This window comes from Quercus suber, unplaced genomic scaffold, assembly GCF_002906115.3.
Source record: "Quercus suber isolate HL8 unplaced genomic scaffold, Cork oak 2.0 scaffold_579, whole genome shotgun sequence".
NCBI classification, from domain to species: domain Eukaryota; kingdom Viridiplantae; phylum Streptophyta; class Magnoliopsida; order Fagales; family Fagaceae; genus Quercus; species Quercus suber.
Window position 1 is genome coordinate 315,115 of NW_027070024.1, and position 24,723 is coordinate 339,837.

General features: G+C 33.9%; 2 protein-coding genes and 1 long non-coding RNA gene across 4 annotated transcripts; 2 read left to right on the forward strand and 1 right to left on the reverse strand.

The window, feature by feature from the left end:
• Positions 1-5,689: 5,689 nt before the first annotated feature.
• Positions 5,690-12,611, forward strand: LOC112012449 (uncharacterized). The gene is made up of 5 exons (XM_024044832.2): positions 5,690-7,338; positions 7,926-8,110; positions 8,211-8,381; positions 11,043-11,495; positions 11,940-12,611. Exons 1-5 carry the CDS (start codon positions 5,811-5,813, stop codon positions 12,393-12,395), a joined length of 2,793 nt encoding a protein of 930 aa, XP_023900600.1. The 5' UTR covers positions 5,690-5,810; the 3' UTR covers positions 12,396-12,611.
• Positions 12,612-15,962: 3,351 nt separating this feature from the next.
• LOC136063808 (uncharacterized) lies at positions 15,963-17,533 on the forward strand. Of its 2 annotated transcripts, none has more exons than XR_010625446.1 (3): positions 15,963-16,232; positions 16,478-16,516; positions 16,609-17,533. It is a non-coding gene; the product is annotated as an uncharacterized LOC136063808 (long non-coding RNA). The 2 variants fall into 2 exon arrangements; XR_010625447.1 differs by having other exon boundaries at positions 15,963-16,214.
• A 5,331-nt stretch (positions 17,534-22,864) lies between these two features.
• On the reverse strand, positions 22,865-24,723 carry LOC112012457 (uncharacterized). The gene is made up of 2 exons (XM_024044841.2): positions 23,988-24,723; positions 22,865-23,317 (listed from the first exon to the last, which is right to left on the reverse strand). The coding sequence occupies exons 1-2, from the start codon at positions 24,523-24,525 to the stop codon at positions 22,917-22,919; spliced, it is 939 nt and encodes a 312-aa protein (XP_023900609.2). The 5' UTR covers positions 24,526-24,723; the 3' UTR covers positions 22,865-22,916.

Below are 24,723 nucleotides of genomic sequence, written 5' to 3' on the forward strand. Positions count from 1 at the left end.
GTAACTTAACCTCTGATGGTTCTTAAATTAAGTCTTATCCATATAATTTTAAATTTTTAGGAAGTCAAAGCCATGCAAATTTTAAACAGTATCTAGGAATTGAAGCTTTGCAATTTTCTTTTATTTTTCATCAATTGTAATTATTCAATTCAATTAATGGAATGAGGCACTTCTTTTATCATTTTTTTTTTCAAATTAAATCAAATAAGTGGCTACTCTATGTAAAACTCTTGATCTAGGGGTACAAATGACATTAGGTGAACTATGCATTTTAAGATATATTTAACACGATCTCATCCATTCACATGGATCTTGACTCAAACCAAACTCAAAGTTCACCCAATGTCACACTCTCTCACAGGTGGAACTTCAAGTATTTTTTATTTGAGTGATCAATTTTAATTATCATAATATAAAAAATATTGCAATTACTCTTCACATATTCATGTGGACAGCCTTACAAGTTGAGATGACTTTGTTTAGGAAAATATTGTACTATATTGCATTTTACCTTACATAAAGATTAAATCAATGCCTTTACTTTAATCCAAAGTCACATATTTTAACTTGTTTATTTATTCTAGTGGCCTACAGTTAATTGTCTCATCATAAATTGCAGCAATCCATTTTTTCCAATAAGTTTTTTTTTTCCCCTTCTACAATTGCAAGTTTTGGGTAGAAACTTATGCATATAACTCTAACCATACATGTTTTATTTTCATTAATGAGCAGTAGGATGAACTGAAATCTAAAAACTCAAGTATCACTTGCTTATCATAGCCCCTGGGGGCATGGCGCATTGGTAGGAGTCTCAGACTTGGTTACACTTGCGAATTTAAGAGTTGCCAGGTTTGAGTCGTGCGCTTTGCAAAAATGCTGTGCCACGACGCAGATAGCCCTAACATGCCTCAAGGTGTCCCACATCATCAATAAGTGGGTTTAAGTGGGCTGAGTCAATGATTACATGTGTTACACCCTTTTTTCATTGAAAAAAAAAAATCACTTGTTTATCACACTTCTCAAGCCAATATTTTCCTCTAAAAACCCTAAAAGCACGTTTTATCTAGTATTTTTGTGACGGTTGTATCTTTCTATCTCACATGTTCATTTAAAACTAATTGTACTCTTATAAGCCTACTTGACTTTTGTCAAAAACCATGTGTTAACATAATAACTATTATGAAGTTTATGACTATAGCCAATAGGCATTATTTGACCTGGAAATCACTTAGCTTAAGAATGCTCGTACTCCCAAAAGTCACAGCGCTTAAGAAACATTAATTTGTACAAAAATATTTCAGTAATAAGCCATGTTATAGATTAAATTATCATTATTCCAAATGTGTCAATAATTCAATTGTATATAAGGCATTAGAGTTTGAGAAACAGTTATAATTCTAAACATAAATTTAAAATAGAAAATTTCTATAGGGAAAATTTGATGACTTGGAAAAATATGAGAAAAAAATAATGGATGTAATATTCTGTATTCTTGTTGAAGTGCAAGGCAATGAACTTTCCTCTACCTTTTTCCATCACTCTCCACTTCCATTCTTGCTTCCTTTTGGCAGAACTTGATAGTGATCATGGAACTTGATAGTGATAATGGCCTAGAAGAAAATTTTGCAATTTGTGAAGAAAAGCTAAAAGGAGGGCATAATGTGCTCTTTTCAACTTGTATTTTAACGAGTACTTTAAGTTGCATGGGAGAGAAGAATAAAGAAGACCCAATATTAGAGATAGTAAAGCTTGAATATCAACGTTGCTTAAAAAAGTATAATATTGATTTTCGTGTTGCAAAATGTTTGTTTAATTGGCATCAAAATATTAAAAAGCACTAAGATTCCAATTATAAATGGAATGCAAAGAGTTGTCTTCAATATCATATTGGATAAGTAGTTTTTAACCTCTTTCTGGATAAAAATGCATTTACATGAGAAATATACCTGTAAGTAGCCAACACTTTTACAAGAGACGCATTTTCTTTTACATCCATCATATTCCAAATTATTCATTAAGTTATGTTTCACATTTTTATGAGTTATAATTTCAGATTCAATTGAAGGAATCTCAAGGTTAGTGCAAGAACAAGGTTTGTTATTATTATTATTTTTTTGCAATTCACCCCCCCCCCCCTTCAAAAGTTGTGTAATTCAAGGATGTTGTATAACTAATTATATATTTGTATTTAAGTCTTAAAGCTGTTTGGATTGAGGAATTCCAACAAAAACAAATTTCATGTGGGAGTTAAATTTTTTATAAAACTTTATTGGCTTGAATCATGTTTGAGTAGATAATCTATTTAAATGGGCTTGTGATGCTAGATTGTATCCTACATGTTAAAAAATGCTTATTTTTAGACAAATATTGTAATTTTGAAAGCAATACCATTGTCTGATAATATTTTGTTTGGACTTCTAGTTTGCTAGTTCTTTCTATTACATTTAGGAGAATAAGGAGAATATGTGCAATCAAGGGCCTTATAGATTAATTGAAATATTCTTATACACAAAGTGCTTTGAAGTCTATGACAAAATGATTCGAGCTATAAGATTAGAAGCACATTATAATTATTTAAAAAAAAAAAAAAAAAAAAACGCAAGATGTTCTTTACAAGATATTTGGAGAAATTAGGTCAATTAAATATTTACTAGATTACACGTAAACCATCAAGATTCCTTTGTAATGAGTGATTTACTTTAATTCTTATATTTTTCATAAACATTTAATAATGATATTTTAGGAAAAGTGTTGAGGGCCATTTTGCGCGACATGTGATGTGGCCTATGCTGTAGCCCATTCTATAGTGGCCAAGTGGACCTAGCCATAAGTTGCGTTTGAACAGTGTGCACTAATAAGTTATGAACTGGCTACAAGTACCCAATAACCTAACATCTTTGGTGGGTTTAACTTAGCCCTGTAACGCTTTTTTTTTTTTTTTTTTTTTGTTTCAATAAAAAACTTTGTATAAAAATAATATTTTATGTTTTTTAATATTTGGTAGCATTAAAAAAATGAATTAAAGGAAAACTATATTTAGTTAACATAAAAAGTATAACTTATTTTTAGAGATTATTTTTTACTAATTTTTTTTAAAAAAAACTCTATCCTACTATAAGCTAAGTAAGGAATGTTAGAAGATTTTTTTTTCAACTCATTTAAAGTTATTATCAAACATAAAAAAATTAAATAGTTTTATAGGAAAATATTTTTTAAAGATGACTCATTTTTTAGAAAATATTATTGTCAAAACAATCGGAGCATTAATAAATTTCAACCAGTAACTAGACATGCTACTTCCTTAATCCTAGGATAGTAAGGTCTCCGGTATAAGTTATTCTCTTGCGTTTGAGACAAAGGGCAGCCTAGGCCTATAAGCAACCCATTTGCAACTAGGAGTCATTATGATCAAAACAATGTGCTAAGCCCAAGTGCAAAAATCATACCACTGTATCAAAATATTAAGCCACATTAAGTTTTTAATGATTGAGATATGTATCTTGAAAAATAGGGTTTGATTCATGTGATTGATTTAGTTTGAAGACAATGATGTAATAAAATGCATGAGATGAATCGTTGTGTATGTTTACAACTAGCCCAAACAGACACACAGTGGGAGGATAATTAAGGCTTGGCCTATACTCCATGGGCTTTGATAGGAGCATTCACATCAGATTCTTCCAATTAGAATTTCAACTAAAATAAGTAATACTTAGCTCCTACATGTAAGGTTTATTGCGGTCAAATAAGATATATGAGATTTAAACCTCGGTTACACCAAAAAACTAATTGGCATTTTGGCTTGATGGTAAAGTAATAAATAATAATTATTATGAAAACAACGTTATATGTTGAAATACTATTTTATCTTTAAAAAAAATTAAAAATAAATACACCCCATTGTCGAATGATAGTCACAATTTCTTAGACACGGTTACGACAATATGATTTTAATTAGTTGGACTTGTTAGTCATGTGAGAAGTGAAAATTAGGGAGTTGAGAATTGAGAATGACTCAATTTCTTATTCATGAAAAGACTCTGATGCACATGCATGGTGCAATTAAAAACAATCACAATTACATACATATATGAGTTTAAATTATACCTTCTGTAAAAGTTACAATTTACAAATTATTTAAGATTTCTAAAATATGTAATGGTTTCTCATTATATGTATAATTTAGAATTTAATTAGATTTGGGCTCTATGGTTTTTACACCCAATAATTTACTTGTTACAAAATTTTAAAAATTAGATGGATATATCGCCCCAAATGGCTTAACTTTATATATGTAGGGACACAATTTTCAGACCAGGCCCCAAAATGTATGAGATCTTGGCCTAGTGAGCCCAGTACAATGAATTTGTAGAGAATGGGTCAAAGAGCTAGGTTTTAGTGCATGGATAACAGTTAATATGGTGTTCATGACAATCAAACAGAGATGAACTGAGTTTATCAAGGAAAGTTTGTCCTCAGCACAATCAAATGGGCTTTGTTTTAGTAAATATCGGATGAGAATGGTTACAAGAGTTCTTGAGATTGCTACAGTGCTTTCTTTCTCAATTGTCGGCCTCTTTTTCTCTAAGTTTCTACCCGTATTTATACTACATCTATTCCTTCACCTTTACCTAACACGTGGACAATTGATGGTTTATCCTGATACTTGTCCCGTCAGCCCCCTCTAGAAGTCTTCTGGGGTGGTTGTAAGGTTGCAATAATACTATACAGAGGTCACTTCCTCATTAATGCAGCCAGGGAGTTAGCAGGGGTGCATTCAATGCGGTGACAGCAGCTTTTCCCAAGATATTTTGGGATTCTTTTGTCTTTTGTTCCTGTAATGCTTATCCATATTTCCAGAACTTCATGGATCGCACCTCTAGATGGCAAGCATCCTTTACAAATATCGGCCTTGGCTAGCTGAGGACAAATTCATCCTCGGCAAAAACTCCTAGGCCATTATGTTCAATATTGTCTTCCTTATCCATTAGCATGGGTTTCCTTGACTATACTTACCCATCCTCGGATGACCCCCTTATCCTCGGCTTGGGCCTTAAGCCTATGATCCCACAATATATATATATATATATATATAGAGAGAGAGAGAGAGAGAGAGAGAGAGAGAGAGAGAGAGAGAGAGAGAGAGAGATATTTATCTAGTTCAATTAAAATTTTATTTGTTTATAATTTCCTAGTTAAATTGTTAGATAAATTAGGTCTTTGGTCCTTATTCATTACACTATAGTTTAATTTGGTTCCTAGCCTTTTAATTATGTAAATTTGGTTTATAACTTTTTAGTATCATGTCAATCTAATCCTTGCTATTATCTCTTCGAATTACTGACTTGTCAAATGGCCAAAAAAAAAAAAAGTTTATTACCACATCAACGAAAATTAATTTTTTATTTTTGTCGTTAGCGATGTTAGCAATTTTCATTCAAGAGATAATATCAAAGACTTAATTGACATGACAATAAATTGACACAATTAAAAGATTATAAAACAAAATAAAATATAGTGTAAAGAATAAGGCCAAATAAGTAGTTTGCTCTTAATAATTGTTTTTCATTTTTCAAATAAAAGTAGATTTCTTTCTCAAAAAAGGGTAGTAGAAATTCTAATCCTTACTGTGGTTATTAATAAAATTTTATTTAAGAGGTTTTTTCAAAAAAAATTGTTAGCAACTAGTCAGCGTTCTTGTAGAAATTAGGTTTTGCAGACAGAATGTAATTTTACGGCTACGCTACATCGGACTCTCAAACACAAACCCACACACTCTCTCTCCCCTTACTCTCACTCATATCCCATCCATGGAGAAAGAGTTCTACCCATCCCAAGACGACCTCCTCTACGAAGAAGAAGTCCTCCGCAACCCCTTCAGCCTCAAGCTCTGGTGGCGCTACCTCATCGCTCGATCCGACGCTCCCTTCAAGAAGCGCTTCATCATCTACGAGCGAGCTCTCAAGGCTCTCCCGGGCAGCTACAAGCTATGGCACGCCTATCTCCGCGAGCGCCTCGACCTCGTTCGAAACCTTCCCATCTCTCACTCCCAATACAAAACCCTCAACAACACGTTCGAGCGAGCCCTGGTCACCATGCACAAAATGCCTCGGATTTGGATCATGTACCTCCAAACCCTAACTCACCAGAAGCTCGTCACCCAGACTCGCCGCACTTTCGATCGAGCTCTGTGCGCCTTGCCGGTCACTCAGCACGAACGGGTTTGGGAGCCCTATTTGATCTTCGTGAGCCAGAAGGGCGTCCCAATTGAAACCTCGCTCAGGGTTTATCGCAGGTATTTGAAATACGACCCTTCTCATATTGAAGAATTCATTGAATTTTTAGTTAATTCTAGTCTTTGGCAAGAGGCTTCCGAAAGATTAGCTTCGGTGTTGAATGATGATGGGTTTTATTCGATTAAGGGGAAAACTAAGCATAGGTTGTGGTTAGAGTTGTGTGATTTGTTAACTAAGCATGCTAATGAGGTTTCGGGGTTGAATGTGGATGCGATTATTAGGGGTGGGATTAGGAAGTTTACGGATGAGGTAGGGCGGTTGTGGACCTCGCTTGCAGAGTATTATATTAGGCGTAATTTGCACGAGAAGGCGAGGGATGTGTTTGAGGAGGGGATTATGAGTGTGGTTACTGTTAGAGATTTTAGTGTAATTTTTGACTCGTATACGCAGTTTGAAGAGAGTATGTTAACATTTAAGATAGAGAGTATGAGTTCGAGTGATGAGGAGGATGAGGAGGAGGAGGGAGAGGGTGGAAAAGAAAACGGTGTTGAGGGGAAGAGAATGGATGATGAAGATGAAGATGAAGATGTTCGGTTAGATGTGAATTTATCGATGGCTAAGCTTGAGAAGAAGATTCTTAATGGGTTTTGGTTACACGATGATAAGGATGTGGATTTGAGGATCGCTCGATTGGATTATCTTATAAATAGGAGACCGGAGTTGGCGAATAGTGTGTTGTTACGACAGAATCCTCATAATGTGGAACAGTGGCATCGAAGGGTGAAGTTGTTTGAGGGTGATCCCAAGAAGCAGATTTTGACTTACACTGAGGCAGTGAGGACAATTGATCCTATGAAAGCTGTGGGGAAACCTCATACATTGTGGGTTAACTTTGCTAGGCTTTATGAGAAGCACAGTGATCTTGTCAATGCCAGAGTTATATTCGATAAAGCAGTTCAAGTCAACTACAAGGCTGTGGATCATCTGGCTAGTGTTTGGTGTGAGTGGGCAGAGATGGAATTGAGGCATCAAAATTTCAAAGGAGCATTAGAGTTGATGAGGCGAGCCACAGCAGAGCCGTCGGTGGAGGTCAAACGAAGAGGTGACTCTAACCCTTCCTCATTTAATGTTTCATTCCTTTTGTTACTGTATATTTCACATTTTGTAGTTATTCGATAGAGCATGCAATTGTTTTTGGGCTTATATATTATTGCTTTGGTTCTATTTAAGTTCATTGGGCATATAGAGTTAAGTTTTTGGACCAATTTAACATTGGTGTTGTTATTTTGGGCCCATGTTTATAGTCCATAAAATCTAAATGACTCTTGATTCTCCTGATTTTATAATCCTATAAACATATCATTTTTGTGATGGTTTGAATCGTATAAATGATTTCAGCTTGTAGGGGTTCCAATTGATAGCCAAATTGTAATGGAATTCTTTGTTGTGCTCCATGTCTGCGGTTCGAAGTTCAAAGCTCTCTTCCCCACTATCTACCTATTAAAAAAAAATGGATTTTAGATTTTATGATCCCAATTTTAACAACCATGCTTACATTCTATACTGGTGTCTTTGTCCAACACTTTTAATGCTCGCACTTTAAGAGAAAAGAAACGAAAAGAAAAAATTGTAGTCGCAGGGTATTGTTGAACCTAACTTATATTTGAGCTTGTTTGTTTTCATTTGCAGTGGCTGCTGATGGGAATGAACCAGTGCAGATTAAGCTGTACAGATCCTTGAAACTCTGGACCTTCTACGTCGACTTAGAAGAGAGCCTGGGTACCTTGGAGTCCACAAGGACAGTGTATGAGCGGATATTGGATCTAAGAATAGCCACGCCTCAAATTATTCTCAATTATGCATTTCTATTGGAGGTATGGGCATTCCACCAATAGTTCTGCTGTTATGTTCCTTTAGTTTTTACTTTTAGTGGTTTCAATCAATTAACAAAATTTTACTGGTTGATGTGTGCAGGAACATAAATACTTTGAAGATGCATTCAAGGTATATGAAAGAGGGGTGAAGATTTTTAAGTATCCACATGTCAAAGACATATGGGTCACATACCTCTCAAAGTTTGTAAAGAGATATGGGAAGGCAAAACTTGAACGGGCAAGAGAGCTGTTTGAGCATGCTGTTGAAATGGTATGCACCTATTATGAGTTCAGATTAGGTTTATTCTGGTAAATATTCATTGGTTGGGTGTTGAACTGAGTTTATGATCATGTCTGTATTCAATTACCAATTTGCTAAATAATAATGATGTGCTGGAGGAATAAAATTGGATCAAGAACAAAAATTTGGGAGCAGAGGGGTTAGTTATGATCATCAAAATTGTTATGGCTTATTGACTTTAAGTTATTTTTGAAATGCTTATGATCATCAAAATTGTTACGGCTTATTGACTTTAAGTAATTTTTGAAATGCTTAGAGGGATTTTTTTTTTTCTTTCCATACCATTCAAGGGAAAAGGCAATACAACAGTATATAGTATATTTTACAAAAGATGCGAACCAACAGAAGAAAACCAGCAAAGATGTATTGGCATTCAGGTTGCCAATCTAGCTACAGACTTCAAGCTATTTACAACTACAGAGGGTACCCAAAAAACATCACAAGAGAAACCATTTTGATTCAAAAAGCATAGATCAGTTAGCCTAGTACTGTCTAACCAATCCAAAGCTGTTTTCCTCTTATAAGTCTGTAGAAGACTCCTACTATTGCTGAGAACCAAAACAAGCTGAAAGCCTTGCTCCTTTGCAGTCAGAACAGCTTCAAGCATAGCCTCCAGCAGTGCCCCTGTTGATGTTCTAGCATTGCTGCTAATTACCCCAAAAAACACCTTCTCCCCTTGAACTGTTACAGCTTCATAAGCAGCACCATATCTGTGTGGTACCCTACTTCTACTATCTACATGCTTGAGAATCAGTTGCCACTCCCCTGCTGCACTTTGTCTCACTGACCTGAAGCCTCTATCCTAGGGGCCTCCTGAGATGCCAAGGTTTGAGTTTGTGTCCCTGTACCTGCAAGATAGTTGTTGAGCAGTTACTATCACTTCCACTGGATTTGGGGTAATTCCTTGGTGAAGCACTTTGTTCCTATGGGTCCAGACAGTCCAAAGAAAAGTAAGAACATCCTGCACATAGCACATTGAATTCGCATCATTGCTATTATGCCTTGAGATGAGTTGCTTAATCCACTTATGAACAGAAATATTGGTGAGATCAGATGTGTGAATGGACAAAATAGAACCATGCCAGCAAGCTCTTGCAAAGGGGCATTGGAGGAAAAGGTGAGTATGACTTTCTTCCTCCTCATTACACATAGGACACCATTTTACACTTGAAATACCCCTGCTGTATAAATTGAGAAGAGTAGGAAGGCAGTTATGCAAAAGTTTCCAGATGAAGGTACTGATTTTCAAAGGAATCTTAATCTTCCTGAAGGACATCCACCAGCCTTTGTGTGCTTGAAAAGGTCTAGGTTGGCTTGCTACATCCTGGGTTAGAATCTCATAAGCTTTCTGCACTTGATAACCCCCCTTGAGAATTTCCAAAGAAGTTGATCCTGCACAGAATCAGTCTTGGATATAGGTATTTGAAGAATTTCAGCTGCTTGAGGGAACGGATACAATCTTCTCACCAAATCTACCTTCCATTGTCTATTACTGTGATCAATTAGATCCCCCACAGTACCTGTGGTAAGATGGAACTTTGATCTTTGAAAATTTAAATTTGGGATCCAGCTCCTATGATTTAATGGAATTTTGCTACCCATTCCCCACTCTCCACCTGCCTTCCTTCAAAATATGATTCTCTTGTTGTAAGATACTTCTCCAAACCCATGATTGATGAGGTTTTGGCCTACAATCTTGAATAGTACAAGCTGGGAAGTACCTAGCCTTAAAAGTTCTAGCTAAAAGGGTTTGTGGATTTTGAATGATTCTCCAATACTGCTTATGCAGCATAGCCTGGTTCATATACCCAAATTTCTTAATACCCAACCCACCACGTTTCTTGGGTTTACTAACCGAACCCTATCCCAGTTGATCATGTGGAGCTTATTCTCACCATAATTATGGCCCCACCAGAAAGCATGAATGATTGAATCCATCTTGTTGCACACATACTCAGGAACTTTAAAACATGCAAAGGAGTACAAGGGTAAGGATTGAAGAACAAAAGTAATTAAGGTTGTTTTGCCAGCCTGTGATAGAAGTTTGATCTTCCAACCTTGAAGCTTTGATTTTAATTTATCAATGAGGAATTGAAAATCAGCAATCCTATTACCTCCCAATTTAAAATGAACACCAAGATACTTACTGGGTTGTTGAACCAAATTAACCTGAAGGGTTCTGGCAAGGTCTCTCTGTTCCTCCATAGGCATGTTTGGTGAGCAAAACACATCAGAAGGAGTTTCTTTTGCAATATTAGTTTTGAGTTAGGGAAGTTAATCTAGCTCATAGAGGGTTTGGATCAATCTATAACAAAAATCTACATGTGCATTTTTAATGATTTTTTTTCCTGAGACAAGAAATAGATTAAAATACTAGGTGATGTGAAAAAATATCCTCCCTTGGATTTATGTATAACAATACCTGTTTCGAGGGATTGTTTAAATATGGATTGTTTATTCTTTCTTCTTGCCATTTTTGGATTATTCCTCCTGGATCACTGATGTTATGCCTCTTATATATTGGGTAATGAATATAGTTTATATTAGTTTGAATGGTGCTAAAATGTGGTCTATCATAATTAACGTAGTTTGATTCTGACCTTTATCATGTTGTTTGATTTTGAATATCAGGCACCCGCTGATGCAGTAAAGCCTTTGTATCTTCAATATGCAAAGCTGGAGGAGGATTATGGTCTGGCCAAGCGAGCTATGAAGGTCTATGATCAAGCAACTAAGGCTGTTCCAAACAATGAGAAATTGAGCATGTATGAAATTTATATTGCTCGAGCAGCAGAGATATTTGGTGTCCCAAAAACTAGGGAAATATACGAGCAAGCAATAGAGTCCGGTCTTCCAGACAAAGATGTGAAGACCATGTGCTTGAAGTATGCTGAGCTTGAGAAGAGTCTAGGAGAAATTGATCGTGCTCGTGCAGTATATGTATTTGCGTCACAATTTGCAGATCCACGATCTGATGTGGATTTCTGGAATAAGTGGCATGAGTTTGAGGTGCAACATGGAAATGAAGACACTTTCAGAGAAATGCTTCGAATTAAAAGAAGTGTTTCTGCAAGCTATAGCCAGGTAATTCAATTATTATTAATTCTCTTCACCCCACCCCATTTTATCTGCACTAGCAGTGGCTTCAAATAGTGTTAGTTTTGCTAATATTTCTATTCACAAACAATATCACAAAATGAATTTTCCTCTAGACACACATTTGTCACTTTTCATAAATTGGATGAAATTCCTAGAGCAACAATCTATAGCTGGTTAGTAGACTTAGGAGTAGCTTTTTGATGGGGTAGTTACTGCATTGTGTTAGGAAATGGATAGATCTTCTGATTTAGCTCATTATTTATTTGGTTTAATTAATTGAACCAGAGTCCCCTTTTCTTTTTACTGAAACATTCTTATTAGTTTAAAGAGGAAGTTGAAAGGGGAGAGAGAAGATTGGAGGCAAGAGACATGTTCAATTTACACAAAAACACTAATTATTTTTATTTCTCACTTTGATCGTTTTTGCAGACACACTTTATCTTGCCTGAGTATCTAATGCAAAAGGATCAGAGATTGAACCTTGATGATGCAAGAGACAAATTGAAACAGGCTGGGGTTGCTGAAGATGAAATGGCTGCTCTCGAAAGGCAGTTAGCTCCTGTAGTTGACAATGGTGCTGCTAAAGATAACAACAGAAGAGTTGGCTTTGTCAGTGCAGGTGTGGAATCACAATCTGAAGGAGGTATTAAAGTTACTGCAAATAGTGAAGACATTGAGCTACCAGAAGAAAGTGATTCAGATGAAGATGACAAGGTTGAAATAGCCCAAAAAGATGTTCCTTCAGCTGTCTTCGGAGGCTTGGTTCGTAAGAGAGATGAGGCCGACAATGATGCAGAAGCACAAGATGCCACTGCTACTAAGGAGAAGGATGGTGACAGCCGCCTTGGTGCCCTAGAGAGAATAAAGAGACTAAAGAAAGCGTGATTATTTATGGCCAGAAGGAATCAGTCTGCATTTAAAAATTTTGTAGCTTTAGTACTAAACTCCAATTTTATACTTGAGCCGTCCGTAAAAGAAAAATTAGTTGTTATCATCATGGATGAAATGTTTTTCCTGAAAAATATATGTTTGTAAATTATGTATTCCCTACCAAACTTTTGTTTCTTTTGGAAGAAGAAGAATAGGGTTGTTTTTCTTTCATCCTCCCTCTTTTGCTCTTGGAATTGGACACACATATTTACCATTTCCTTAAAATAAAAGAAAAGAAAAATAAATAAATAAAAGAGAGAGAAATGGGACAACAGTCAACAATACCATGAGTTAAGCTTTGGTCAGTTGTTAGGTATATATCTTTGAAAAAGTTTACAATATGAGCCATTTACTGTAATTTGTGTATACCATGGTGGTCAAATTCACAATCTGGTTACAAGACCTAAATGATCATATTAATCTGGTTATATGACCAAAATGATTAGGATCGTATTTTTGGAAGGATCGTGTAGGATCATATAAGATCTTAATGATTCCACCAAAAATAATCATATTGAGTGTTTTAATTAAATTTTGACCATTATAGGCATGAATATATATTGTGAACAGGCTGTTTGGTTCACTAGTTTTCATGACTCAATTTTCTGTTTCCATAACTCAATTCTCAAAAATGGTAGGACCCATAACAAAATACTTATTTGCCTGCACAATTTCTTTATTTTCATAACTCTATTTCTAACACTCAATTCTCTACTTTTTGAGTTATGAGTTATGAAAATTGAAAACAACTTTGGGTTATTTTCAGTTTTCAATTCTCATAACTCAATGACATTTTTGTAATAAAACAAACAAGTGAGACCCACTGTCATAAATTCAGCTGCACCTTTTGACTCTCTTTTCACTTTTTTTTTTCCCTTTCCTCCTGAGTTGTCTTCTCCACTCCTCCTAGGTTTTTTTTTTTTTTTTTTTCCTGGGTTCACCGTCCCTGGGTTTCTTCCTTCTTTTCTTTTTTTTTTTTTTTTTTTTCATTGAGAAACTCACCGAACCCAATGAAAAAGAAAAAAAAAAAAAAAGCTGCAGTGGGTGACAGAAATGAGGCCTACAAATAGTGTGAAAAAATTAAGTGATGGGAAATAAGTGATGGTGCCAAATAAACATGGTATTTTAGAGTGATGATTGATGGATGATGAGTTATGAGTGATGAAAATTGAATGACGGAAATTGAGTGATGAAAAAAGTGGTGCCAAACAGCCTCTAAGAGATTCGAAGTTTGATCATTTCAAAGTTTCAATTTCATATATCAATTGGTGAAAGAATTCATGTATCAGTCACTTATAAAAATCTAATTCTTCTAAAACTGCTTGTATTGTATATATATATATATATACTAGCCTCTGAGCACGCCTCACGCGCGTGCTCAAGGCTCTTCTATTTTTGGTAAGGGTTAATTTAATTTATTATAATTTGGGATTATACATTTCTAATCACAAAAAAAACCTAGGGTGTGATGAAAAATTATTTTACACCATAATACTAAAAAATAGGTTTTTTTTTTATTATTAAAAAAATATAATTTATAATTTAATTTATCCATCACTCAAATAGAAGAGCCTTTAGCACGCGCGTGAGGCTCTCTATTTTTTGGGTAAGGATTAAATTAGAACATTTATTATAATTTGGGATTACTACATTCTCCAATCACAAAAAAAAAAAAAAAAAAACCTTGGGGTGTGATGAGTATTATGTGTGGTGAAATAATTTTTTATCACACCCCTAGATTTTTTTTTTGTGATTAAAAAAATGTAATAATCCCAAATTATAATAAATGTTTTAATTTAATCCTTACCCAAAAAATAGAAGAGCCTTTGAGCACACGCGTGAGCGCGTGCTCAGAGGCTAGTCTAATATGTCCAGTATGCAATCCAACAAAATTGTTGATATGTGACCCTAAAAAAGAGACCTGAAAAAAAAAAAAAAAGAGTAAGAATTAAAAATAAGAAAAACAACAAACATTAAATAGGAAGCAACATTGTTATTGCACCATTGTTACTTCGTAATTAACTAAGATATTCAATCTCATTAACCATTGCAGTCCTACAATGTTCCAAAAAAAAAAAAAAATTGTCCTACCGAGAATAAATTTCAAAAATTGATAATATTTAAAATTACACAGTCCTAACAAAGACTAAATATCAAAACTTGATAACATAATGTGAATGCTTTTGTAAAAGAAATGTACCAATATTCAACAAAAACCAATTGTGAATTGTGAAATCCTCGTTAAAAGACAGATTGCCTGTAGCTGTGATAAAGAAGTCTTTTGCTTTTGTAAATAGAGTTTATTCTTCTTGAATTTTGATGATGGTGTATTGTATTAGACTCCAATGGCAATGCAAACTCACTCACAACCTGTTTATAAATGTGTGACATCAATGGACAAATGCAAAATCGTCAAATTTATATGAATAAAAATATTTAACATAAATCCATATAAGAAAGAGCCTATTTTAAAACATAAAATCATAAATAATATAGTTTCTAATTTTTTAAAGAAACGTTTCCGTACAGAAATAAGTAATAAATAACATATGTATATATGTAGTATTACCGTGCTTAATTTTCACTACTGAAGCCAATTGATGAACAATTTTAAAATTTAATTTTTACAACTAAAAAATGCACTATGACCCATAGATAAATAGAACACGCGCAAACACTTACACAATGATCAATAGTCGATAATGGTACTCTAGTACACGCATCAGAATTATTTCAGTTTTTCATCGGCACCGCTTGGCATATTATGCACTTCTCTGCCCGCAGAAAAGAAAAGCTATGGTACGAAAAAACCTGCTGATGACCATAAAAAATCTTAAGAAAAAAAAAGAAAGCTGAATATGATTAGAAAGGAAAAGAAATCTAGCCCAAGAATAAGGGAGACCTTATCATGATTGTAGAAGATTGAATTTTTACAATAGTTTAGTGGGAAATTTGTATTCTGTAGTGGGATTGAGAGGAGTTTTTGTTTTGTTGTGGGAAGTTGAAGGCGTGGAGGAGGTTATTCAAAAGTAGTTTTTGTTTTGGATAAACATGGGGTGCAACGTGGGTTGTTTAACTTATTTTTTTTATAAAATAAAAAAAAACTTATTTTTGTATTTAAAAAAAACAATAAACATATAGTTACTTTGAAGAAGTGGGTTAGTGGAAGAGTATTCCTATTTTGTAGGTAATATTTTAATGTAAGTTAGATATGTATTTTTACCAGACTATCCTTTAATTTTATAACTACTTAAATTTAGGAGTGTAGGGGTATTTTGGAATCAAAAAAATCTAGTCCAAACAATTGCAACCCTTTAAATAATAGTATAGATAAAATAACTAATAGTCGAAACATTTGACTTTTTATTGACTACGTTTTATTGTGTGATGTGGCTACACACATTATTGCCACATTTACATTTAAAAACACCGAAACATTGTGTCTTTTCGTTTGGTAGAATAAGAGAACCGTTTTAGTGAATTAATACACAATCACACAATGTTCTGTTTATTGGGTAGTAGTTACAAAATATCAAACAAACACTTCTTTTGGCTCCTGGGTAGATACAAATTATGCACCTTTCACATTCGTTCCCACAAAAAAAATACGAGTACACTTCTTTCTTAATTTTTTTTTCCCTATACGCTTCTCTCTCTCTCTCTCTGATAATTTGTTTTCTGCACAACTTTGATACATTTCTCTATACAAGTTTTCCTCTATTTGCCAAAAATATCATAAGACTCTCCAATGGGATCTACGACTGTCTCTTCAAGGTACAGAATTGGAACACTGTAAGTTGCATGTTTCACTTTTCTTTTTGGTGAAAAACAAGAAAAATAAATATCAAATAAAGGTTTTTTTTGTTTTTGTTTTGCTTCTGTCTTAATTTTTCTGATTCATTTGTAGAACCAAGTGCAGGAATGTTTCTGTCTTTTTTTTCTAACCGCTGGTATTTTTTTTTTTTGGTTAATTTTGAATTTTGTTCTTTAATTTCTTAAATTTGAGTCTTAATTGATTCACATAACTTCACGTATAGGATCATTGTCTCCTCAAAATATCAAAGACTACCACTCCTGTAAGAGTCTCTCCTCTATTTGTCTTTCTCTCTGATTTCTTCTTCTTTTTTTTAATTGAATTTGATCGGTCTGATTTACATTGTTATTTTAGATTTTTCAGTGATATATATGGGCTCCGAAGCCACATGGCAGATAAAGGATACAGCAGTCAAGTTATTAGAATAATTGTAGCAGTTTGTCCCTATCAAGTGGCAGTAGTTTTCTCTATCATATAAAAAATAAAAAGTAGCAGTAGTTTTTTTGATTTTTTTTGTTGATAGGATCAAGTAGCAGTAGTTGGATTTGAAATAAACTCATTCTATTTTGTAGAGTAGATAAGGTGATTACGTTGGTTGTCATTACTCATTAGGATGTTATTATATCATTAGCCAATTGTTTCGACTATTTTAATTCTAATTAGTTTGCTATTTGAATTATTTTCAATCGGATTAAATCCATACCATGGCTGCATTTTATACAGAAAAGTGTTGAAATAAAGATCATTAGAAAATTTAAACCAACACTATCCCTTTTCTCTCATTGAGGAGATTAGTCATCTCAAATTGACTAAAATCCTCTTTGCTAAAGAAATTTTGCATGTAGGTTACTCATATGCAGTCAACGGCTAATTTTGATAGAGGAGGTACAATACTTGTCCTAATATATTGTTGGTAAATGTATGATATAACACAAAGTTGTTAATCTAAGCATGTTTGATGTCCTTTTTTGCGTCTTTGACATCATTGTTGCTGGTGATGCTTATTACAAAGCTAGTGCCCCTTTTCTTTATGTTTTCATTGGTGGATAGGATTTTCTTTTTTGTAAATTTATGGTTTTAATTGGTAAAAGTTTGGGTTTTAATTATTACCAAAATGAGTGGATGAAAAACTATTCTCTTTCTTTGAATTGTGATCACCTTAATTTGCAAAAGAAACTTTGAATTCCACTATTGGCTACAACCAGCTAAATCTTCTAATTGTTGATGTATGCTACAAGATCTCTTGTTTTACTTCATTGGTGGATAGGATTTTATTTTTTGTGAATTTATGTATTTCATTTGTTATAAGTTTGGGCTTTAAGTTTTCCCAAAATGAGTGGATTTAAAATTGTTCTCTTTCTTTGAATTTGTTTTCAATACCATCAGATTTATTGGTAATTGTAGTGTCAAAGCTATTCATATATTTTTGTATTTTACTCTGCAATTACCATTTCTGTTTAATGCCCATGATTATGTTTGATGATAAGTTAGAATGAAAGCTTAGCTTAATACTCTAAAACATTGAAAGAGAAAATCAACTAACCTATGCAGTAGGTGATTGATAGAAGGTGTGATTTGCAAGTTGTCCCAGTCTCCATTTATGAATGTTGAGAAAGAAGACATTTGAGGTCTTCCGCTTAGGCAATTGTACTATCGCATGCTATTTTAGGAGACATAATTTAAGAAAAAAGTTTTACGAAAGTTTTACAGGAAAGTTTCATTTCATGTTTGTTATACAACTTCCTTATTTAAATCATTAACATTCTTAATTTATGTTTTAGTGTCAATTCAAATGCCCTTTTGTATAATATAATCTATATTTCTTTGTCTACTTAAATAAGGAAAACAAACACTATTCAACTAAGAGAGATGCCTGCGCATTGCACGGGTAAGTGACTAGTGTATATATATATATACACACACACACACATTACTACTACTATTAAGTCTATTATTTAAGGGACTTTTCCTGTTTGGACATGGTTTTTTATATTCCAAAATACCCCTAAACCCTTAAGTTCAAGGAGAGACAAAACTAAAGGATAGTCTGGTAAAAATACATGTCTAACTTGCACTAAAATATTGCCTACAAAATAAGGATACTCTCCCACTAACCCACTTCTTCAAAGCAACAATATGTTTATTTATTTATTTTTTTATAAATAAAAATAGATTATGAATTATCACATCAATTAAATAGGTTTAACTATAAAAATATTAAAAAATCCCCATCCGTCCACTTTTTTTTTATTTTTTTTATTTTAATTTTTATAATTTTAAAAAAAATAACACTCCCATCTTTTGTGCAAATTAAAAAAAAAAAAACACAAAAATCGACAGGGATAAACACATATACAAATCCCAAAAATCTAAACCTCCCACTAACCCACATACAGTTCATCCGTAACACACGACACATCAAAACTGCCTCCTCACTCTTCTTCTTCCACTTCATCTCCTTCCCAGCAAGGCAACAACTACAAACCATCCTAAAGACCGACCACTACAACGTGACTGCAGTAGCAATGGCAGACAGGCATAGTCTTCCTAGATGCACCATCCTCAACTTTCAATATTGAACCCATTAAAGAATATTGCTAGCCAAATCAAAGTGAGAAGCATTTAAATGAATATTGCTAACAATACATTATTTGTTTTTTTTTTTTTCCCCCTTACTTTGTTTTTGAAAATGAAAATTGAAGTGTTTACAATTTGTTAAAGTAGGTTCCCAAAAATTTTGACACGGATAATGACATATGATAAAAATTTCGTATAAGTTTAGCATCTTATCTGTTCTTCACCCTATAGTTAAATAAGCCTTACACTTTTTCTTCAATTGAACAATTACAATATATGTCCATGCTTTGGCATATTGGTAATTCTTATTTATTTGAGATCCCTTGCTTCATAGGATGATGCAATACACATGAAAATGAAAATTGGTTGTTGTTCATATACAATTCGATTTAGAATGGATTTTCAATGATGCAGTAAATCTATATGAACAAGCCCAAGGGAGAGGCATTTGTGAGCGTTACAATTTTCATTGGATACCAATTGAGTAAATAAACACTCTCTTTTTTGGTCATTGTTCAATTAAAGAAAAATTGTTTCTTTGGATGCTAAGGAACCATAAACTTTTTTTTCTACACGTTGATGCTTGAGAAAGTTCATGGTTGAAGACTTACTTTTCACGAATCTATTTTTTTTAGCACTCTTTGAACTTATAATTTTAGTTTTTACTTTTCCATGAAATCTAATTGATATTTTTAGGTAATGCCTTGATTTCTATGAATTCTCTAATTTTTTTTTCCTTTGTTTTAATCTTTCTTAGGAGCTGGGAGGTCTGCCCTAGATGATGATAGTAGGAAAAACTATTTGCCTGGAATTCATAAGTCAATTTGATTTGCACCAAGGCATTGGTATTTGTTTCTATCACCATTTAGGAGGAATATGAGATTAGGAAGGGGGTTAGGGGATAAAAGAAGGGCAAGAGAAGTTTGGAAAATTGCGTAAATATGAAATGTGTGGTTACAGGNTTAACTTTGAATGTAAAAGTATTACTTTATATAGGTTCTCAAAAGGACATGGCTTGTGTTTAGTGGAAATTTTCATTGGACACGTCCGGATTCGAACACGTGTCTACAATCCAATGTGTCAGTGGAAACTTCCACTGGACACAAGCCACACCCTTCTCAAAAAATATAATTGGAAAACTTTTTTTACAACAATTGAGAGGGGAATTTTTACCATATTTATCCTATAAAGTAAAGCAATTAAATTATGTAATAAACATATAAATATAATGCATTTTGGCTAAATTTCGATGCGTTCATAGGATGATGCAATACACATGAAAATGAAAATTGGTTGTTGTTCATATACAATTCGATTTAGAATGGATTTTCAATGATGCAGTAAATCTATATGAACAAGCCCAAGGGAGAGGCATTTGTGAGCGTTACAATTTTCATTGGATACCAATTGAGTAAATAAACACTCTCTTTTTTGGTCATTGTTCAATTAAAGAAAAATTGTTTCTTTGGATGCTAAGGAACCATAAACTTTTTTTTCTACACGTTGATGCTTGAGAAAGTTCATGGTTGAAGACTTACTTTTCACGAATCTATTTTTTTTAGCACTCTTTGAACTTATAATTTTAGTTTTTACTTTTCCATGAAATCTAATTGATATTTTTAGGTAATGCCTTGATTTCTATGAATTCTCTAATTTTTTTTTTTTCCTTTCTTTTAATCTTTCTTAGGAGCTGGGAGGTCTGCCCTAGATGATGATAGTAGGAAAAACTATTTGCCTGGAATTCATAAGTCAATTTGATTTGCACCAAGGCATTGGTATTTGTTTCTATCACCATTTAGGAGGAATATGAGATTAGGAAGGGGGTTAGGGGATAAAAGAAGGGCAAGAGAAGTTTGGAAAATTGCGTAAATATGAAATGTGTGGTTACAGGCTTCCTGCTTTTGATGAAATCTATTACCCTTTCTTTCTCTCTTTAATGTGCCCCATCCTCTTAATGTAAGTTCATATAATGTATCAAATGCTTAAAGTCATATCCATATGAAAATGCTTTATGGTGGCTTCATCTTTGTTGTCTTCTCAAAAAAAAAAAAAAAAGTTCTGTTTTGTTTTTGTTTAGTTTTCGTGACATGAGGGCTATGCTGTGAAATTTCATAAATTTTTCTTGTTTAGGAAAAATAATGTGAAAAAAACAAACTTAAAAAAAAAAAAATCATAATTACAATGGGAAGATACATATTGCGTAGAATATTTTTCCCTCTTTTATAATCAAAATGGGGAGTGTATTTCGCACAACAATTTTTAGTAATGGATATTCCCACAACAATTTTAAGTATTGTGTCTCATGATTTTAAACCATGGAAAATTTTTAATCCACATTCTCACCTTTTTTTAAACTCTATTATTTAACCACTAGACCATAGACCTTTTTTTTTTTTTGGGTAAAGGTTAATAATTTTCAATTATCATAATTCAGAGTTGCTACATTCTTCAATCACAAAAATACCTAGGGGTGTGACGAGAATTATATACAAAAAAATTATTTCACCCACAAACGCATAAATCTCAACACAACTCTAAATATTTATGTGATTGAAGAATGCAACAACTCCAAATTCTGATAAAAAAAAAAAAAAAAATCCCTTTATTTTCTAAAGTGCTTTCAGCAAGTAAAGAATTAGTAAAGCTCATAAAAAATATTTCAAGTTTCTACACTGATTCATCAATTTCTTCATAATAGCTTTTGTAATACTTTCACATGTAATTTTTAAATACTTTTATAGTTACAATTTCATTATACATTTTCACTGTATGTAAATTTATAAGATTTGATCAGAGAATCTTTTTTTTTTTATCCCCCTACAAGTTAACACTTTTAGCATCATCTTCCAATCATTAAAATGTTGATTACTACATTAACAGAATTGCAAAAAATGGATGATAAATATGGAATACTAGCCTCTGAGCATGCGCTCACGTGTGTGCTCCGAGACTCTTTTATTTTTTTTTTATTTTTTGGGTAAATGTTAATCATTTGCATCTATTATAATTTGGGATTATTATATTTTCTAATTACAAATTTACCTAGGAGTGTGATGAGTGTTATGCATATATTTGATCATATTATGCATTTCAAAACTACTAATATAGCCATGGTAGTGTGTGCTTATATAATTTGCATCTATTATAATTTCAAATTATTGCATTTTCCAATTACAAAAAAAAAACTAGAGGTGTGATGAGTATTATGCATTTGTAGGTGAAATAATTTTTCATTACACCCCTAGGTTTTTTTTTTGTGATTGGAAAATGTAATAATCCGAAATTATAATAGATGCAAATTATATAAGTACACACTACCATGGCTACATTAGTAGTTTTGAAATGCATAATATGATCGAATATACGCATAACACTCATCACACCCCCCTACGTAAATTTGTAATTAGAAAATGTAGTAATCTCAAATTATACTAGATGCAAATTATTATCATCTGATCGAGACACCAATTGATTTTTGGTGTAGGCGGGGATTTAAATCCCAGATCCCATGATTAAAATCTCTTGTAAACCTTTGATGTTGGTTTTATTTATTTATATATATTTTTGTTAATATGTTTAATACTCTTTAATATTTGGTTAAGAAAATTGTATATGAATCTATTTATACAAGGAAAATTGCACTAACCTCTCTTATTTGAAAAAAAAAACACCATGTATCAAATTGCAAATACATGAGTGTTATGCGTATTGGGTGCTTATAAAATGGATAGTCGGACAGTCACAGGTAATGTAGAAAGACCCGGTTACATAATTTGCAAGCACATGATTTCACAAATAACAATTAATAAACAACTCCCTAAAAAAAAAACAATTAATAAACAAACAACCATATCAATCATTCATTCATATTTTAATAAAAGAATATGTTTTAAGCTTCATCCTTCCTTTAAAGACATAAAACTTTTCCTGTCAAATTAAAATATAATCACCCCCTTTCCTTTCCCAGAAAAGAAAAAAAAAAAAAAAACCATAATCATTTTAAGCATTTAATAAGCCCAACCCCCCATCCTTCTCCCCCACACCCCCAAAAAAAAAAAAAAAAAAACTATTTACTAATGGGTTAGTTAATGGGCCCCACGGTTAATCATTTCCTTGTACCGATTCAGTGACTCTTGCTTTTGCAACCTCATTTCCTCATTGAACTTCTCGATAAAAGCCTCCACTCGTCGGTTCAACTCGTCCTGACTCAGTGACGGCTCTTTCCTTAGAAGATGAGGCTTCCCAGGCCCAACGGACAGAGCCAACGCATCCGGTGCTGCCTGGTTGGTACGATCCTTGAACGTCTCTGATTTCTTCACAAGACCACCCAGCGAGTCCACGTGGATGTCACGGCCGTGATTCTCCCACGTGTCAGACTTCTTCATGTGCCTACTCAGTGGCATTGCTCTCCCTTCCGTTATCGCCTTCCACGTGTTCTCCAATGTCTCGTGCCGTTTTGGCTTTGCTACTCTCAACGCTCTTGCACCTGAAAAATAAAAATGAAAATAACTAATCTCAATTAACCATTTTAATTACATGACTAAAGTAACACTCCCCTATAATTAGAAATTGAAAACACAATTTCATAAAATTATAATTGAAAAAAAAAAAAAACACGATTTCAGCTATGTGTTTCGTTCTACTTTTCTAATGAGAAATTTATTGAAGTCTTTTTGGCTAAACTATTTCATTCGAGAAAGAATTTGACTTGAGTCTAGTATTATAACCTAATAAAGAAATTTTGTTAAGAGTATTTTAGGTTAAACTATTTCAGTCGAGATAGGATTTGACTTGGGTCTAGTCCTCTAACATATTGAACCATAAGGAAGGTTTAATCACGCGTGTCATCGTCCATTCAATACACTAAAGCACTAAACCTAACGAAATTTGAGACTTTCGGATTTATGACACGTTATTTTCTACAACCTCTTCACTCCGACAAAAAAAAAGGTAGTAGCATATTTCTAGAGTTTTTCTCTTTCACTGTGTAAATTGGAAAAGTAGCTGCGAGTGGAAGTGAAAGACGCCATATTTGAAAGCTGTTTTGTCCGATAGGTAAGTAAACAAAACGAAACGAGACCTCGTAAAATTCCAAGAAAACAGAAATGATTAAGAGACAAGAATAAAGAACAAAAGAATAGTAGTAAATATGGTACCTTCGGGACTGGCCTTTGCCGGTTTCCGGTGACCGAATCTCTCAGAAACCAGAGGTTTCTCCGCCGGATAAAGATACTCCGACGAGACCACCACATCCTTCTCCGGTGTCCACGTGGCACTCGGATCCACGAACTCGTCCTCTTCTTCCTCTCCGTTATTCATCACCACCGCAGCAATATTCTTCACTTCCGGAACCTCAGTCGAGTCCTCCAGAACACCAAACTCCTCCGGCGGAATATCCGCCGAAGAAGGCGTCGGATAGGGATGGTAACGGTCGGCGGAGGAGGCTGCGGCTGAGCTGCTGCTGTGGTGGCGGTGGTGGCAGCGCGAAGAGGCTGCGATGGTGATGATAATACCGTTGATGATCACATATACATAAGGTGGCTCGAGCCAAGAGAGAAGCGAAGCACACGTGACAGGCACGTGAGAAGCTGAGAACTCCATCACCATTGGAACCGAAGCTTTCAAACCCAGTCCCATAAACACAACCCCTGTCGAGATCAAAATAGCCTTCATCGACAACATCATCGAACCCATTTAAAGACTGAGAATGTCTTTGAGCTACAGTGAGTTGAAGCTTGAAAAGTGTGTGAATTTTTTTTTTTGAGCGGTGGTTTGTGGTGGCTAAGGATCTGAGTTTGAATGAATATTTATAGAGAGAGAGAGAGAGTGGGAGAGACTTGTGATTGACTCAAAGTTTAAGGGACGCGGTTTTGTGATGGAATGTGAGCCCGT

What these genes read in the sequence shown, in the direction of transcription:
- LOC112012449 (XM_024044832.2), top strand. Translation starts at nt 5,811, where the DNA reads ATGGAGAAAGAGTTCTACCCATCCCAAGACGACCTCCTCTACGAAGAA. An exon ending in ATTATGCATTTCTATTGGAG is followed by an intron (nt 8,111 to 8,210) that starts GTATGGGCATTC and finishes TGATGTGTGCAG; the next exon opens with GAACATAAATACTTTGAAGA. An exon ending in TTTCTGCAAGCTATAGCCAG is followed by an intron (nt 11,496 to 11,939) that starts GTAATTCAATTA and finishes TCGTTTTTGCAG; the next exon opens with ACACACTTTATCTTGCCTGA.
- LOC112012457 (XM_024044841.2), bottom strand. Translation starts at nt 24,525, where the DNA reads ATGGGTTCGATGATGTTGTCGATGAAGGCTATTTTGATCTCGACAGGG. An exon ending in GGCAAAGGCCAGTCCCGAAG is followed by an intron (nt 23,318 to 23,987) that starts GTACCATATTTA and finishes TTTATTTTTCAG; the next exon opens with GTGCAAGAGCGTTGAGAGTA.